We start from the raw sequence: 16,437 nt of genomic DNA, 5'->3' as shown, positions 1-16,437 counted from the left end.
ATAAAGCAGTAAATAAAAATTCCCCGCCCTCAGTTTGTTCTCCTGAGAGGAAACTAAGTAACAAGATACAGCTCACATGCCAAGAGATGCCAAGGAGACCATAAAGCAGGGAAGAAGCTTCAAAAATGCAAGGGAGGGATGTTGCTATCATTACACGGCCAGGTGAAAGTTTGTAGTGGAGTTGACAACTGAACACCAACCTTGAGGAAGCTTTATCCGCATTAAGAGCACTTCAGGGGGAAAAGCAAGTACCAAGACCCTCATTTCAAGTGGTACTTATCAGTGACCTGGTGTTGCTAGTTGCTGCCTCAGAAGAGGCAGTCCTTGAAGGCAAAAACCCCCTTATCACTCTGGACTTTCAACATTTGCCATGACCGTCCTGTTCCTAACCATTGTTAGAGACAACTCAAATCGTAAATATTCCAAAATTCTACAAAATAATTCAGAATATGTAAGGTTAGTTCTCTAGAATAAAATTAAGATCTTTAAATCTGGAGGATAATCAGCCTAAATCACAATAATGCTTCAGTAAGACTCTTGGCTTACAGTCACATTTCCTTGACTGCAAAATATGTATGTGCTGATTTAAACACTTTGGATAGGTGAAGTGATATGAGGAGCTCCTAAGAAGGAATTTGAATAGCATCAAGTCAAAATAATATTCCAAGTCTTTAAGATTCTTGCTGGTTTTAAGAACCTTCAATTGAGATAGCTACCGAAATAAATGATCAATCTTCTTAGGATTTAATACATTCACAATACTAACATAAACCCTCATCTGACCCTTTGCTTCTGCAGATCAGCATTTAAATATATAATCCCCAGTTAGATTCTACTTCTATAATGACAAGCTCTTCAGCTGAGTTTTTTGTATCAATGTTGGCCAAATACCTAATGCTACTGTTTTTTATAGCTCTTAAAAAAATCCTAGAATACTTAGATTTACAATTTAAAACAAACAGAACAAGACAACACCAACTTTGGAAAAGCCATATTCAAATGAATTATAGAAGACACTTTCTAATAATTTAGTTATCAAATGCAGCTCACCAGCTGAAAATGGTTCTGCCTCAGCCATTCTGTTCCCAACTCAGACCACAGTGTCCACAGTTTGTGTGTGTGTGTGTGTTTTCCCCAGAACAGTCCAGATAGCAACACGTTAGTCATGGACACATAAACAAAGGTCACTAACAACTCGTATGTTGCAAGGGAGTCACAGTTTACCAAATAATTAACAATTGTGATGGTGTCATTGCTTGAGCCTTGAAAAAGTTTACAGGAAAAAAAAAAAAAACCACCAAACCAACCTCACCAAAAAACAAGGAAAATTTTCAACTACATCTTTTAATCAAATATGAATGGTTCCAAGCATTAAATAATGTTGAAAAGACAAACTTTCTAGTTTAAACTGAAGTAAATATTTCTGATTTCGAGCCAGGTACTCACTGAAGCCAAGGACGTTGTCTTGATTTCTGCTTCTGCTTCCTGTCTTCACTCTTCCTAAATTCCAAAAGTAAGTCATCCAGTAATTGAGTCCCTACAATCCTAATATTCATATTTACCATCCTTTTTGAAACAGCCCTTTGCATACAGCAGGGGGAAACTTAGTTCCTACCAGTGGAATCTTCTCACAAAAACTCATAACCACTCAGCGTTTCAAAATGGAGTTTAACGGGGTCGCTTTTCTACATACAGCAAATTAAACCACTTAACTCCTGAAAAGGAGTGGAAAGGTTTCAAAGAAATATTTGAGAACATCTGCACAAGACAGCTGGGACAACCATACAAATAAATGAAGAATACACCAATTCCATTTATGTTATGAAGATGTTTTCCTCCAACTCATCCAAACATTTCACATTTGTGAAATCATTTATTTCGGAGCAAATTCTAAGCTTATAATATTAAGTTTTAAAATGTTACAATATTTACAAGACAGATGGCAGAGAAAACTTGGTGGTATAAATACCTGCCAGTAAAAATGGCAGATTAAATAGGTTTGTCTCTTTGAAGATCCTTGTTCAATACTGAACATAACGAGATGCCTCAGTGGGGAAGGCACCTTATCCTAAATGTTCTACCATCATAGCTTTAGTCCCTCAATATTCTTCTTCAAGTTTAAGAGCTCCTTTTCCTGCCTTCTTTTCTCCAGTTTGAAGGCTAATTTGTTAGCTTTCTTCTCCACTCTCCGTTCCTGTATAAGAATACATTCATGTTACTCAAATCTTTAAACTGATGAAGACTAATTTTATAGAACAAAATTTCCATGACCATCTCCCATTACCTTGCGCTCCTCTTTTATAGCTTGCTTTCTTGCTTTTTTATCTTCTTTGCTTTCATTTTTAGATCGAGGTTGGGTTGACACCTTTGGCAGATCACTGCCATTAATCATCAGCATTCGTTCAACTTGTTTTGCTGTGAGTCCTTTCTTAGGTAAGACATTGAGAGGTATTCCTGTTTTAGAAGATATTCGGATTTGTTTGGGCTGAAATAAAGATAAAAATCATACTAAGGTCATTTCCCATTCCTATTAAAAAACGGTTCACTAATGACACACTGTTGTTGCTTTTCCTAATAGTGCTCCCAGCCACAAAGGGATACAGCCTCTGTGAGAAAATAATTTGTACAATTTCTGCATTGCGTACTTCAAATAGCTCAGGACCCTAGGGCTTACCTTTGGTTGATACTTGATAAGTTGTGGATGGTTATATAAATTTGAGTATGTACCTTTAAAAACACAAATAAACATGTACCAATAAGTACACTTTCAATTCAGCAAAACACTATTGAGTTCCTACTGTATCCCCAACTTTTTTTCATAGTTCCAAATAACAATGGAGTCTCTCTTCTAAATGTTTTTAAATTGTTTGCAACTTAGTAATGGGAATATTACTTTTTCCAAATCATTTTCACAAAACATGTACTTTTTCAATAAATTGATGTATTATTAATACTTTAAAATTACTATCATACCTTTAGTAGTAAAATGGACACTACAATACTTACTACAAATAGATTCACAATCCCACTTCTCTTTGGCTTCTTCAAGAACAACAGTAATAACGTCTTCCTCCTCAGACTCATCAAGTTCATTCATTAGCAAGTCCTGATCCTCGAAGGGTTCAAGAGTATTCAGTTTTACACAACTTGTGGATGAGTTTTCAAAAATGAACACAGAAGAGGGGGGAAAAACACCACCCATTATTATACTGTTACTAAAACTGCATTTAAAGAGCTATGGAAACAATACCATTAAAAAAAAATCCTAGCTCTCCCCAGCCCCAACTCTCCCCTCCAGCAGGTTTTGGACATTCATTCTGCTGACAGAAAAGGGATCTTTGCAGGGTTATAACACATTGAACAAGATAGTAAGTTTCCTAAAGCATGTCTTTTTTTTTTTTAAAGCCTCAAAAAGTATTACCCAATCTGTCTCTCCAAAGTAGTCACACATCCACTCAAAATGCACAGCCCTTGTCCTACCGTAGGATCTACAAATGATGGTGATCATGAAATACTAGACCCTTCCAGCAAATGTAAACACCTCATTAGTTTCTTGCAGAAAAATCACCTCGATATGGATGCTGAGCTGATTGGTCAAATATATGGCCGTAAAGTTATGCTAATATGGCTGGAGAGACAAACTCTTATCTTTCTATGACCCATAAATACCAACTTTTCAGAATACCCGGCATTTTAAGAAGATGAAAAGTGTATATAATTAGAGATCAGACTAACTTTTATGCCAAAGCACCACTTCATTCTCCAAGTTGAATGTGACCTCACACCCCCAGCTCTAACCCTAGCTCTAGATCCGAGCCATAGAGAAAGTGGTTCTCAGTAGGTTCCCACTCAATGTTACAGTCAGCTTCAGAACCTTAATATCAGGGGCGCCTGGGTGGCACAGCGGTTAAGCGTCTGCCTTTGGCTCAGGGCATGATCCTGGCCTTATGGGATTGAGCCCCACATCAGGCTTCTCTGCTGGGGGCCTGCTTCTTCCTCTCCCACTCCCCCTGCTTGTGTTCCCTCTCTCGCTGGCTGTCTCTATCTCTGTCAAATAAATAAATAAAATCTTTAAAAAAAAAAAAAAGAACGTTAATATCAAAATGTGAGTCAAAGTTTATGGAAAACATACCATTTTCTTTCTTCCTTTTTTTTTTTTTTTTTTTAAGATTTTTTATTTATTTGTCAGAGAGTGAAAGAGCACAAGTAGGGGGAGTGGCAGGCAGAGGGAGAAGCAGGCTCCCCAATGAGCAAGGAGCCCGATACGAAACTCGATCCCAGGATCCTGGGATCATGATCTGAGCTGAAGGCAGCCTCCTAACAGACTGAGCCACCCAGGCGTCCCAAAACATACCATTTTCTTAATATAGATTCTGACTGGATAATTTTCTAGATTCAGATGTCCAAATACAGACTTTATTTAAAAATGCAAAAAAGCAAGTAAACAAGGAAAAGTCATCGTACTTCTCTGCCTTCTCTTTGTAGTAGTCATTCAAGACTTCCTCTAAGCGATTGCTGTCTACTTGAATGGAACCTTCCAATTCAGCATTATCCAGAGCTCCAATTTCATCATCATCATATTGCTCATAAAACTTGAATACAGAGAGAAAAGATGCTATGAAAAATAATGTATTAAGACAATAACATTTAAAATGTTATTTTTACATAATCTTTTTTTAAGATTTTATTTTTTTAGGTGATCTCTACACCCAAGTGGGGCTCAAATTCCCAACCACAAGATCAAGTCACATGCTCCATCAACTGAGCCAGCCAGGCACCCCAATTTTTACATTAATTTTATTCCTACACAATATTTAAGCACTACGATTGAGATCATAACTACCATTATATTAGCAGGATTAGCACCATGACAACAGATTGTGGAAGACATTCTACCCAGTACTTTAAGACTTACACTTAGACTGAAAACAGGCTACCATTTTTTCATAAAGATTTATTTGAGAGAAAGAATCCAAGCGGGATGAGGAAGAGAGGGAGAGAGAAAATCTCAAGCAAACTCCCCAGTGAGTATGGGGCCCGATGCAGGGCTTGAGACCACAACCCTGGGATCGTGACCTGAGCTGAATTCAAGAGTTGGACACTTAAGTGACTGAGCCACCCAGGTGCCCCCCAGATACCCTGCCATTTAATAGGAAAATGAAAGGCAATCATTCTGTTCAGCTTGGAGAGCAAAGCTAGGTAGAAATCTTTACCTCAGAATATTTTACAGATGTTTTCAAATTCACTGATTATGCAAAGTAAAAGACCATATAACTAAACAGTCTCCTTTAAATGTATGTATTTCAGGGGTGCCTGCCTGGCTCATTAGTTAGGACATGGAACTCTTGATCTCAAGGTGACTGAGTTCAAGCCCCACATTGGGCATGGAGACTACTTAAAAAAATAAAAATAAATACAAATTTCATTCTTGTTTAGATGATGTTTACTGTATTACTAGAATGCTATTAAGGGTAAATACGGGGTGATGTGACTCCTGAAGAGTGAAATTATTTGTAATAATTTGCCTACTAGTACTTACTGAAAAGATAGCAAAGTTAGAACCTTTTAGATTCGCCTTGAAGGAAACTGTTCATTCATTCATTTACTCATCATTTACTGAATAGCTTGAATTCCTATCATATATCATGTTAGACCTTGGGATGTCAGTGAGCAAACACATACAAAAAACTGAAAGCAATGGAATTTTGTTTATGCTCAGACCAATGCTTGAGGAAAACAGCATAATCTTGGGGATTGGAATCAGAGGTTCAGAATCAAAATGTCAAATGTCTCTGAGGAAAGTCCAGAGATTCCATCGGCTATCTCTGACCTATATGCATTCTTTCCAGAATTAAAACTAGGATGGTTTTATGATCTGTTTTAATAAAACATAGGCTATTTCTAATGCTGAAAGTTCTGGTTTGAGTTCTAAGGTCATATGATATTTACCAGGAACTAGTATTAAAAGACCCCTTATTTGGGGACCTTACCTTCTCAAATCTCTCATCATGAAGAGTCAGCTGTTCATTTCTCCTCATGACTGAGGATGTTATAGAATATTCGGTAAAGCGACTTTTCGTTTCCTCTTCCCAGAAGAAGTGATTTTCTACAGTCCCAGGAGGTTTTCCAGGGACAGACATGGCCTCATCTGATGAGCCCGCAGAGCCATAGTTATCGTCATCACTACCTCTTTCCTTCTCATCATCCATGTCTTCCCACTCACTGTCATCTTCAGCCTCAAATTTCCTAAGTCAGAGTCATAAATTAACTGTCAAAACAACTTGAGAAACAACAGAACCAAATGACTTTACACAAGTAAAATTTGAGGGTATTTCAGGGAGGATTCCTGTTTAGGCAGGAACAGCTGTGCTGCTTGACCTGTCTGGTATGGCTGGAAAAGTAATGAACCAGCAATGAGGCAACTTGGACTTTAGCCCCACCTATTGTTGGTTTGTAAAGACCTCGAGTTTCACATTTTCTGCTCTAAAATACAAAAGTCTAATACTAAATGCTCTCAGAGATCTGTTCCAGTTATAACATTCTATAGGTACCATCCTACTGAAGAAGCAATAGTCAGGTCATCCCTGATTTGAAAGAAACCACACATACTGTATATCTGTTCCCTCCTCTTCTGTTGGCTTATTGGCCTGAAGAATAAAATCATCTTCAAGCAGATTATCTGGATTATCAAAGTCAAAATCATCATCAAGAGCGGCGACAATGTCAGGATCAAAATCCAGCCGAGGTCCTAGAAGGAAAACAAAAATTGAACAGTAATTCCCCAAAAAACAGGATTCCTTTACTTAACAAAATCTGAGTACCTATTATATGTCACATGCTACTTATGTACTGAGAATTGAAAAATGATTAAAATCTTCAAGTTTGGCCTAGTGAGGAACAGACAGACACGACTGCAAGAAAATAAAATACGGGAAAAAATACCTCTGGTTTCAGTACCCAATTGTAAAAATTCTTGCATTATAGATCTGCAATATTAAACTGCATCTATTTTGTAAAATTCAAGGTTTTAACCTGTAGGAAGAATCTGGGCTTTAAATTCACCTGTTAGAAGTACCTCAAATTAAGTATGTGCAGCCTGGTGAACTATCTTTCCAGCCTAGCAGATTTTAATAAATCCTAAGCCTGTTTCTTCAGCTATGGTCTTTTGGGTATAAAAATAGGAGTCCACAGAAACTTCAAGTTCAACCTCGTAAACTGACATGGCTTCCAACATCCTTCCTAGATGGCCATTGCTTGACTCTCCAGCCTCATTTCACATTAACTCTTACCACTGATTCGAGGCATGCTAAAATGTGGTTTCCTATTCATGTACTCTCAATTTTGCACATCGTTTTCTGGAATATCCTCTCCTCCCCACCCCACCCTCCTTTATCCACCTACCTACCTTCTACCTAAGAAATCAACTTAGACACCATTTTCTCCAGAACACCTTGCCCACTATTAACTAAACCATTATTGATTCATTTGTACTGTAACTGTAATTTCCTATTTATTGTCTATCCTTCCCAACTGATGATAAATTCCTTGAGGTCAGGGATTATGTTTTATTCTGATTTAACCCAACACCCCATCACGTAGTGGCAATTCAAAAATCTATAGAACAAATAAATGAATGAATGTTACATGGCAAATATTGGTTAATAATTAAGGCAATTTAAGAGAAAATACCAAATATTACTTGTTTGTTCTAAAATACAATGTTAATACTGGAAAAAAAACAAACAATTTTTCAGTGTATCTGGAACAGATGGTAAAATGGACTTCTAAAAAATACTTATAGTCTTGGGAGAATGAAAGCAGACTAAGTCTCTATGTATGTTAAGGCTAAGTGAGTATCATCAATTTAGGTCAAGGTTAAAATTCCCTACTCGATCTTCAAGACCAATTTTCCCATTTTCCTCTCCAAATAGGAACTCCAAAGACTAAGAATTTGATGGCAATAAAAAAAGAACCCCTATCACTCATCCCTTCCTAATGACCTCTAATCTGAATTCAGACATGTCAATTGTTTTAACACTTTATTAGAGAGAGAAAAACTCTTATCGTTACTATGCTTTCCTTTTGTAAAACACAGATCAAGTCACTCAAAAAGTTCAAGAAATTAAGCACACCTGAAACAGGAGCTGCTTTATTCAACAATCCAACATCTTCCTCAAACTCTGATGCAAATACTGATGAAGGCAACTTAATTCCTGTGGTCTTGAAAGAGAAATTACACAATGGTTAGTTTGAGAAATACTTCTAAACTACTATACCGAAGTGTCCCCCCCCGCCCCGGCCAAAATTCATGTCCACCCAGCAGTTCAGAATGTGACCTTATTTGGGAACAGGATCCTTGCAGATTTAATTAGTTAAACTGAGGTAACAGTGGATTACAGTGGGTCCTAATTCATAAAGACTGGTGTGTCCCTGTAACCAGGGCATGTGATGACACAAAGACACACATTCTTCACAAAGAATGCCATGTGAAGACGAGAGCAGACTAGAGTGATGGATCTATAAGCCAAGGAACACAAAGGATTGCTGGCAACCACTAAAAGTGAGGAGATAGGTGAGGGACAATGTTCTTGCCCTAAGCCACCCCCACAATGGAAGCAACACTGCCGAAAGCTTACTTTCAGACTTCTGGCCTCCAGAGCTGTTAGAGAATAAATTTCTGTTGTTTTAAGCCACCCAGTGGTAAGGTGTGGTAATCTGTTACAGCAGTCCTAGGAAAACGCATCCAACTAAGTCCTGCCTTCTCGCTCACTCGTACTCTAGTAAAATATTTGAAACCTGTATAGCCCACCATCCTCTCACAAGCAGCTTCCTTGGAATACTTCACAAAGCCTCCTCCAGCATATTATTCCATTTAATCCTTGTGAGATATCAGCATGTGATGGCCAACAAAAGCTAAGAAAGGACAAATGCCATGCCTGCCTCAAACTGGTCATTAAGTGAGGTTCTGGGATTCAAATCCAGGTTTTGTAATGCCACTCTCCTCAAGTTTCAAAATTTATCTTTTCCCTCTTAAAATGAGATAACATGCCAATCTTTGGTAAAGGCAGAGCATTTCTCTGAATTGGCCATCTTAATCCTGGGGTGGTCATAAATCATTTCTCTCCATCTCTATAGCCCTCTGAACTCTCTTGTATACTGTGATTTCGTATCAGTCTTTTGGGCACCATCTTACTCATGGCTAACCAACACACAGATTACTACCACCACTGTTGAGATAGTCCACACCTAATCCAACCTTCATAACACTTCCAGATAAAAACTTCTTTATTATTTTATAATGTGACCTTCTTGAACTTATAACAGGTTTTGATTTTTCACTCCTGATTTTCAAGGTCTGTAAAATCAAGGCCTACTTATTACTCTACATATTCAAATTTATTCCTGTTACTTAATAGTATGACCTCCATGTAAATCACATCCAGCTCCTCGCATCATGGAATAATTCGAAGTAATTTATGGAGCACACATATGCCAGACACTATGATCCACATACTACCTCTATGTCCCTTCAGACTGGAATGTTTCCTTCTTGTCTTCAACACAACCCACCCTTGAATGCCCAGATCAGTTCCTCCCTCCTCCATAAAGCCCTTCTTGATCACTCTTCTAGACCGTTCCTTCAGGTAAATCCCTTCATTCTTCACACCATACACAACATACCTCAATATGTGCCAGCACATATTATTTGACTGGTCCTTGTGCTTTAGTGTGATCTTTTCAACCAGTTACCAATGTGAGGGTCACCCCATGCTATCTGTCTCTTGTACCTCACCACTCACCTCATCCTCAGTCTAGCAGCAGGCACAAAGATGAGATGTATATTCTTACGGGCTCACAGAGCATGCGGAATTGGAAGCCTCTGAGGAGCATGACTAAAAAGCTACGTAGAGGAGTGCGCACCCAGCAAACTTAGCTTCCAAAATGTGTTCCTTGGTGGCATAAGCCTAGGAAAAGATCTGGTATTCCACTATAGTCTCATTTTTTTTTTTAAGAAAAGCTTTACTGAGATAGAATTAACATAACCATACAATTCAGCCACTGAAAGTGCACAATTTAATGATTTTTGGTATATTACATCATTACTTTTTAAAAATTACAAAATATGTGATTTGTTTGGCTGGGCTTTTTTTTGAAAGAGAGAGCGAGAGCGAGCACACATGCACAAGCAGAGAGAGGAGAGGCACAGGGAGAAAGAGAATCCCAAGCAGGCTCCACACTCAGCTTGGAGCCTGATGTGGGGCTTTATCTCACAACCCTGAGATCATGATCTGAGTCGAAATCAAGAGTCAGACATTTAACCGAATGAGCCACCCAGGCGCCCCATTTTGCTATTTTAAAGATACTCTGTGATTATCTATCCTTGCAATGTGGGGTTATAAAAAAAAAAAAAAGGACTGGCTTATGTTTAGTGAATTTACCTTTGGAGATCTTTTTCGAATCTTGAAAAACAGTCAAAGAATCATATACACAATTAGTTTAGATACTACTTTTTTAAAAAAGAAACATGTATGTTTTTTATTTGCAATAGTTCTGAACTCTGTTGAGTTTGCCCAGCTGCTTTCTACCATGGCCGTACCTGCTTTCTTTCATGTGACAATTGGGCTACTTAGCAGAACTACTTCTATACTGCTTTATTTTGTTTCTACGGTTTATTCAATATTTCTGATTTACTCAATTTTGGTGCTTTGTTACAAATTACTTTAAAGTCAAAAAAAGCATATGGGACTCATCCATATTTTTTCATCATGCTACAGAAAACAGATAGCATTTTTGTTTTTAAACATAATTCACTCACCCTTATAAACATCACTGAAGTGTCCATTTAAGAGCCTTATTCTATTAAAAAGCCAATTAAATAATGATTACCTTTACCCAAAATGAATTAAGGATTAAAAGCTAATCTTTCAAAAACTAATCTTTTAAAAGCCAATACGATTCAGTCAGAAGAATCTTGGAACTTTATTAAGGATTTTTCTCCCTAAGATAAAGTTGAACAACTACTGGACACTCTCCCCTCCCTCCGAGTCTTGGAAGGAGGTGAGCCACTAAGATCCATACCCTACTCCTGATAATGTCACCTCGGGAAAGAAGAATAACAGAAGCTGGCTGTTATGACAGAGATGCAGGGGTGCAGTATGCAGCCTTACAAGAGAGCTACAACCTAGGAAGCGAGGGATCAGTTGCATTCATTACCTTCCTTTGGGATAACACCCTGAAATCTAACCCTTCGACTCCCCGTAAGCACAAACTATAGACTGGAGGAGCTACGATTACACTTCCCCGTGGAAAAGAATGCCTAGACCATGAGAGGAGTGGAAAATGAGAAGTGGGAGAATTTGGTGCCCTTTCTAACTCTTCTTTTTTGTTAATAAACCCAATAAATGAGTATCTTCTTTTTGTCTTTTTAAGTGCCAGGTAATATAAAGTTTCACATGACAATTTACTGTATATTAATACTAAATAAAAAGATAAAGGCATAAGACACGGGTATCTTTAACATTAACGGGAGAAAAACAGAAATTAAATTAGTAGTTCTAATTTCATATAAACAGCTGCTCTAGTTTACACTTAAAAGAAAAAAATTAAAGTGGACTGCATTTTGGTTGAGAAGAGTCACAGTAACTTCATTACAATCTACTGCTTCTATTGTCTTATTGTTAGCCTGCAGCTTATTACAACTGTTAAAGATCTGAACATTCTGCAAAAATTAAGCTCTATCTTAGAAGACACTTTATGACACTGAATAGTTGTTAACATACACAATGTCAGCTGCTTTTCTTCTATTGAAAGGTCCTATCTAACATGACCACAACTTTTAATCAAAATTCTAACCCTGTCAACCCTGTTGCTTTTCTCCCCACAAAGATTTGAGAAACAGAGAGAGGACACATGTGCGTGTGAGCAGGGAAAAGGGGGAGAGGGAGAGAGTCCTAAGCAGGTTCTGCACTCAGCGCAGAGCCTGACTTGAGGCTTGATCTCACAACCCTTAGATCACGACCTGAGCCAAAACCAAGAGTCGGACGCTTAACTGACTGCACCACCCAGATGCCCCAAAGGCGCCTACTTTCACAGCTGCCACCAGAGAACAGGCAGCCTACTCTCTCCTGATGGTACACATGTGCACACACATATATAATTTTAAGTAGGGCATGGCTTATTTTTGCGTTAAGATTGATACCATTTCTTGCCTCAGTTATCTCGATTTATAAGTGGTTTCTTCACTCACTCCCAAATACATTGATAAGAAGTCTTACCGAAATTACTAAAGTTTCCTCTTTTTCATCTCTTTTGTTGGGTGCACTGAAAGTACTTGTGGGAATAAGCTCGGAGGGCCCAGATGGTTCCTTGAGGTGCTGCAGATAGTCATAGTCATCATCAAAGAACACACCATACTTTCTCTGTTCTGCTCGCCTTTCTTCATCATTTATCTAGGATAATAAACAAAATGGAATTAGTACCTCCTCCAAGCGTAAGCCATAGGAACCCTCCAGTGTAGACAGCTTTTAGAATAGGACACAGATGGCATATGAACATTGTGGCGGACAGACATGAGACAAAGAACTCTTGACAAACTAAAAAAAAACAAAAACAAAACAAAAACCCAGAAAAACCCAAAAACAGTTTCTGAACCCGAGTGCTATATAAAATTTAAATGGAATGAAAACAATTCCTGCTTCTACTAGACATTTCTGTGTAACAATTCAAGACAAGATAAGGACAAAAAAAATATGTTGGTGAGGATGTGGAAAAAAAGGAACACTTGTGCACTGTTGCTGGGAATATAAATTGGTCAAGTCACTGTGGAAAACAGAATGGAGGTTCTTCAAAAAATTAAAAATAGGAATAGCATAAAACTGAGTAATTCCACTACTATTTACCCAAAGAAAATGAAAACATTGATTGAAAAAATATACAGACTCCTATGTTTACTGCAGCATTACTTACAACAGCCAAGATATGAAAGCAACCCAGGTGTCCACTGATAGATGAATGGATAAAGATGATGTAGTGTGTATACATACACACACACGAATATTATTCAGCCATAAAAAAGATCTTGCCATTTGTGACACGGTGGGCCTAGAGGGTATTATGCTCAGTGAAATAAGTCAGAGAAAGACAAATACCATATGATTTCACTTGTATGTGGAATCTAAAAAAGAAAAAAGCAGAAACAGATCCATAGAGGCGCCTGGGTGGCTCAGTCGGTTAAGCATCTACCTATGGCTCAGGTCATGATCCCAGGGTTCTGGGATTGAGCCCCGCGTTGGCCACCCTATTCAAGCAGGGAGTCTGCTTCTCCCTCTCCCTCTGTCGTTCCCCCTACTTGTGCTCTCTCTCAAATAAATAAAATCTTAAAAAAAAAAACAAAAAAACCAGACAGAAACAGATACATAAATACAAAAAACAAAACTATGGCTGCGAGAAGGGAGGGAGGCAAATGATGGACAAAACGAGTGGAGGGGAGTAGGAGATATAGGCTTCCAGTTATGTAATGAATAAGTAATGGAAAGAAAAGGTACAGCAGAGGGAATACAGCCAATGGTACTATAATAGTATTGTGTATGACAGACAGTGACGACACCTGTGGTGAGCACAGTGTAACATATAAACTTGCCAAGTCACTATGCTGTACACCTGAAACTAACATAACATTGTATGTCTAACTAACTTCAATAAAAAAAAAATTCAAGCCAAGAAGCACACACACATTGTTTTATCATGTACTTGGGAGGGTTAACTGATTAAAGGGCCTTGAAAATCAAGTACAATTTCTTGTGTTTATATGCAAAAAAATTTCTCAACATACAACACAAATAAGCTTTAATAAAAAGCTAAATATGGCCAATGTTCTCCAAGACTTCCTTTCAAATTTTCCCACACTTACAGTCTGGTAATTATCAAATCAACCTTTTAAAAGCTTTCTGGCATTTTCTAAAGCTAATTCATGAGCTCTCATGTTTTCCATTTCATGAGATGAGTGATGAGGAGACAAAATGGTAGTTTGTGGTTTTGAAAATGACAGGATCTTAAGGAAAGAAAGCAGAGATATGCCCTAAATAGTATCATGCAGCACTGTAACTGGTTTAGTAAATATTTACTATTACTGTACAAGATTTGCTCATTTAAATACCTCAAAGATGCTTTACCCTCTCAATCCAATATGCAAGAAAAAATCATCACATTTATTGAAAATTTAACTCACAGATTTTGTTTCCCAAAAGATCACAGCTGTCAGAGAACAGCAGCTAACGATTTATTTAGAAACTACTGACAGTCCACCTGCAAACTTACTGGGTAACGAACAGGACCTACTTTCTGTGTGGGTAACAGAACCCTCTGGGGTGCAGTCTCATCTGCTGCTAAAGGATCTCGTTGACTCCGGTGGACCAGGTGAAAAGATACAGCTTTCTTCTTCTCTATAAAAGGCTTTTTCTTCCTGTGAGGCTTCAAAGAAACAGAATCAGAACAAGCCATTATAAACACACACACACACACACACACACACACACCCATAGTCCATATAGGAACCTTCAGTAAGTTATGTGAAGAATCAACAGATTTCTAAAACTTACATTTCTATAGTAGGCTACATCAACAATGTTTAACAAAATCTGTACTTACTTCCCTTCAATGTACACTTGTTGGCACTTACTCTGTGCCAAACCTTGTTATGGGTGCTGGGGATACGACAGTGAGGTCAGAGTCCCTATGCTTATCAAGCAAATCACCAAAGAAATGATTTTAAGTAAAGAAAACAGTGATGTGCAAATGACTGAAAGTTACTTTAGACTGCTGGCTCAGAGAAGGCCCTTGACAGGTTGAATCAGAATGACAACCTGCCACAGGTAAATCTGGGGAAGACCATTTCAATCAAGTTACACACCTGTTGCACCAACTATTAAATGAAACCGGGACAACACTGCTACAGTTAAGTAAGATTCATCATTTCTTTCAACACTCTCACTACCCTACCCAACTTGACTTGCTAAACTGTGAAAGCATCACCCCAGTTAAGTAAACCATTTTGCTTTGGGCCCAACCTTAGACCCTCCCACAAGTTCCCTTTGCCCAGAGCAGAGACGCGCAGACAACTGCCACTCCAATGTCTGGAGAAACCAGCCAACTCTCCCACCTCCTGAGGCATGAAGCACAGGGTGAAGCGTTTGTGTCCTGCGTTCACCGGTTTCTAGGCCCCTCGAGGTAAAGAGGAAGCCATTCTCCTCTGTCCACCCCCTAGGGAGGTTTGGCTGTGGGAGACGCACTCTAAACTGCAAAGTATGCCCAGGGTGGTGAGAGTAATCACACCGGGGCAATGGGCCGCAAGCCTCCTCCCGGCCCCTCTAGGCCAGCCCTCCTTGTCCCCGCCCTCAGCAGCCACTGGCACCTGAGGAACGAACCTGGCCGACAGCAAAACCAGAGCGCCCCATCCCCGAGACAAGAAGACCTGCTCACCATTATGCAGCCGTGCGGCGCTCACCCCAAAAAGGGCCACGACCGCACTCCCCTCGTCCCGGAAAAGTAACTCGCTGCCACACCAACGCCGGCGAGGTCCAGCTGCCGGCGGCGTCCTTAGGCCTTTCCACACGTGCAACACGGGATCCAGACAGGAAGTTAAGCGCAGACCATGGAAATGGGCCAATCGCCGAAGAGGTGTAGGGGTCGCGGCCGGAAGTTGCCTGTAGCTCGCTCAGTCCAAAGATCGCGAGAAGCTATTGGGAGGTGGGGCTGTTTTCACCCCGGGAGGGCGGGGCTTTTCCGTCAAAATTAAGTAAACTGGGAAACGGAGTCGTGGGCGCCTTTGTGGCGGCGGTGAAGCGCGAAAGAGGGGCTTCCTGGTTCTGGGGGAACTTGCTTTTGTAGCGCCCTCTACCGAGAACAGAGGCGACGTGTTTAGCATCCCCGTTGACGATTGTATGCCCTGCCTGTTCCCATCCGTAACATACACACAGGTACACAAACAGAAGGAAGGTGTCCACCCTCCCGGGTCACTGAGGCTTCAGGTTCCGTCTCCTAGGGGCTGGCGGGGAGTGGGTTGTCTTAGCAACAAAGGATCAAGGCCTCGCTATTCTAGGCTGCACCATGCTTAATCAGGTCTTTGTTCAAAGATCTGGTGAACAAAACCTCCGAGATTCCGTTGACAGTAGAGGCATTTCAACTAATGTATTTGGAATCTCTTTGTTGTTTGCATACCTTATCTTGTAAGGAGGATACTAATGTTTATTTTCTTCCAAGTCGTTCGTCAAATGTTTTAACGTGGTTTAAGCAAACAGGCTATAATCACCCCTCTTGGGAAGATTTCAGGCAGGTGTTGGCACATCCTCAGCTTTTCCTGGGCAAAAGAGAGTGCTAATGCATTCATAGTTTTATCGGTAGATCTTTCCTCAAATTGGTGTTTCCCCTTCCCAATCTCTG

The 16,437-nt window shown here is 39.4% G+C and overlaps 2 protein-coding genes across 2 annotated transcripts in view; both read right to left on the bottom strand.

Annotated features, from left to right (window-relative positions):
• ZC2HC1B (zinc finger C2HC-type containing 1B) overlaps positions 1-1,522 on the bottom strand; it is a 43,085-nt gene extending 41,563 nt beyond the window's left edge. The window contains exon 1 of the mRNA XM_008695036.2: positions 1,447-1,522. Within this exon, the coding sequence (XP_008693258.1) occupies positions 1,447-1,522 (76 nt within the window). The remainder of the gene's footprint in view (positions 1-1,446) is intronic.
• LTV1 (LTV1 ribosome biogenesis factor) lies at positions 1,327-15,713 on the bottom strand. The gene is made up of 11 exons (XM_008695035.2): positions 15,478-15,713; positions 14,338-14,469; positions 12,276-12,449; positions 8,133-8,220; positions 6,610-6,748; positions 5,991-6,246; positions 4,465-4,592; positions 3,007-3,146; positions 2,675-2,727; positions 2,285-2,485; positions 1,327-2,194 (listed from the first exon to the last, which is right to left on the bottom strand). Exons 1-11 carry the CDS (start codon positions 15,478-15,480, stop codon positions 2,084-2,086), a joined length of 1,425 nt encoding a protein of 474 aa, XP_008693257.1. The 5' UTR covers positions 15,481-15,713; the 3' UTR covers positions 1,327-2,083.
• Between the last annotated feature and the right edge of the window lie 724 nt (positions 15,714-16,437).

Source organism: Ursus maritimus, unplaced genomic scaffold (assembly GCF_017311325.1).
Source record: "Ursus maritimus isolate PB19 unplaced genomic scaffold, ASM1731132v1 scaffold_13, whole genome shotgun sequence".
NCBI classification, from domain to species: domain Eukaryota; kingdom Metazoa; phylum Chordata; class Mammalia; order Carnivora; family Ursidae; genus Ursus; species Ursus maritimus.
This window is presented reverse-complemented; position numbering and strand designations above follow the sequence as displayed.

What these genes read in the sequence shown, in the direction of transcription:
- LTV1 (XM_008695035.2), bottom strand. An exon ending in TTCTGTTACCCACACAGAAA is followed by an intron (nt 12,450 to 14,337) that starts GTAGGTCCTGTT and finishes TTATTATCCTAG; the next exon opens with ATAAATGATGAAGAAAGGCG. An exon ending in TTATCAAGTATCAACCAAAG is followed by an intron (nt 2,486 to 2,674) that starts GTAAGCCCTAGG and finishes TCTTTATTTCAG; the next exon opens with CCCAAACAAATCCGAATATC.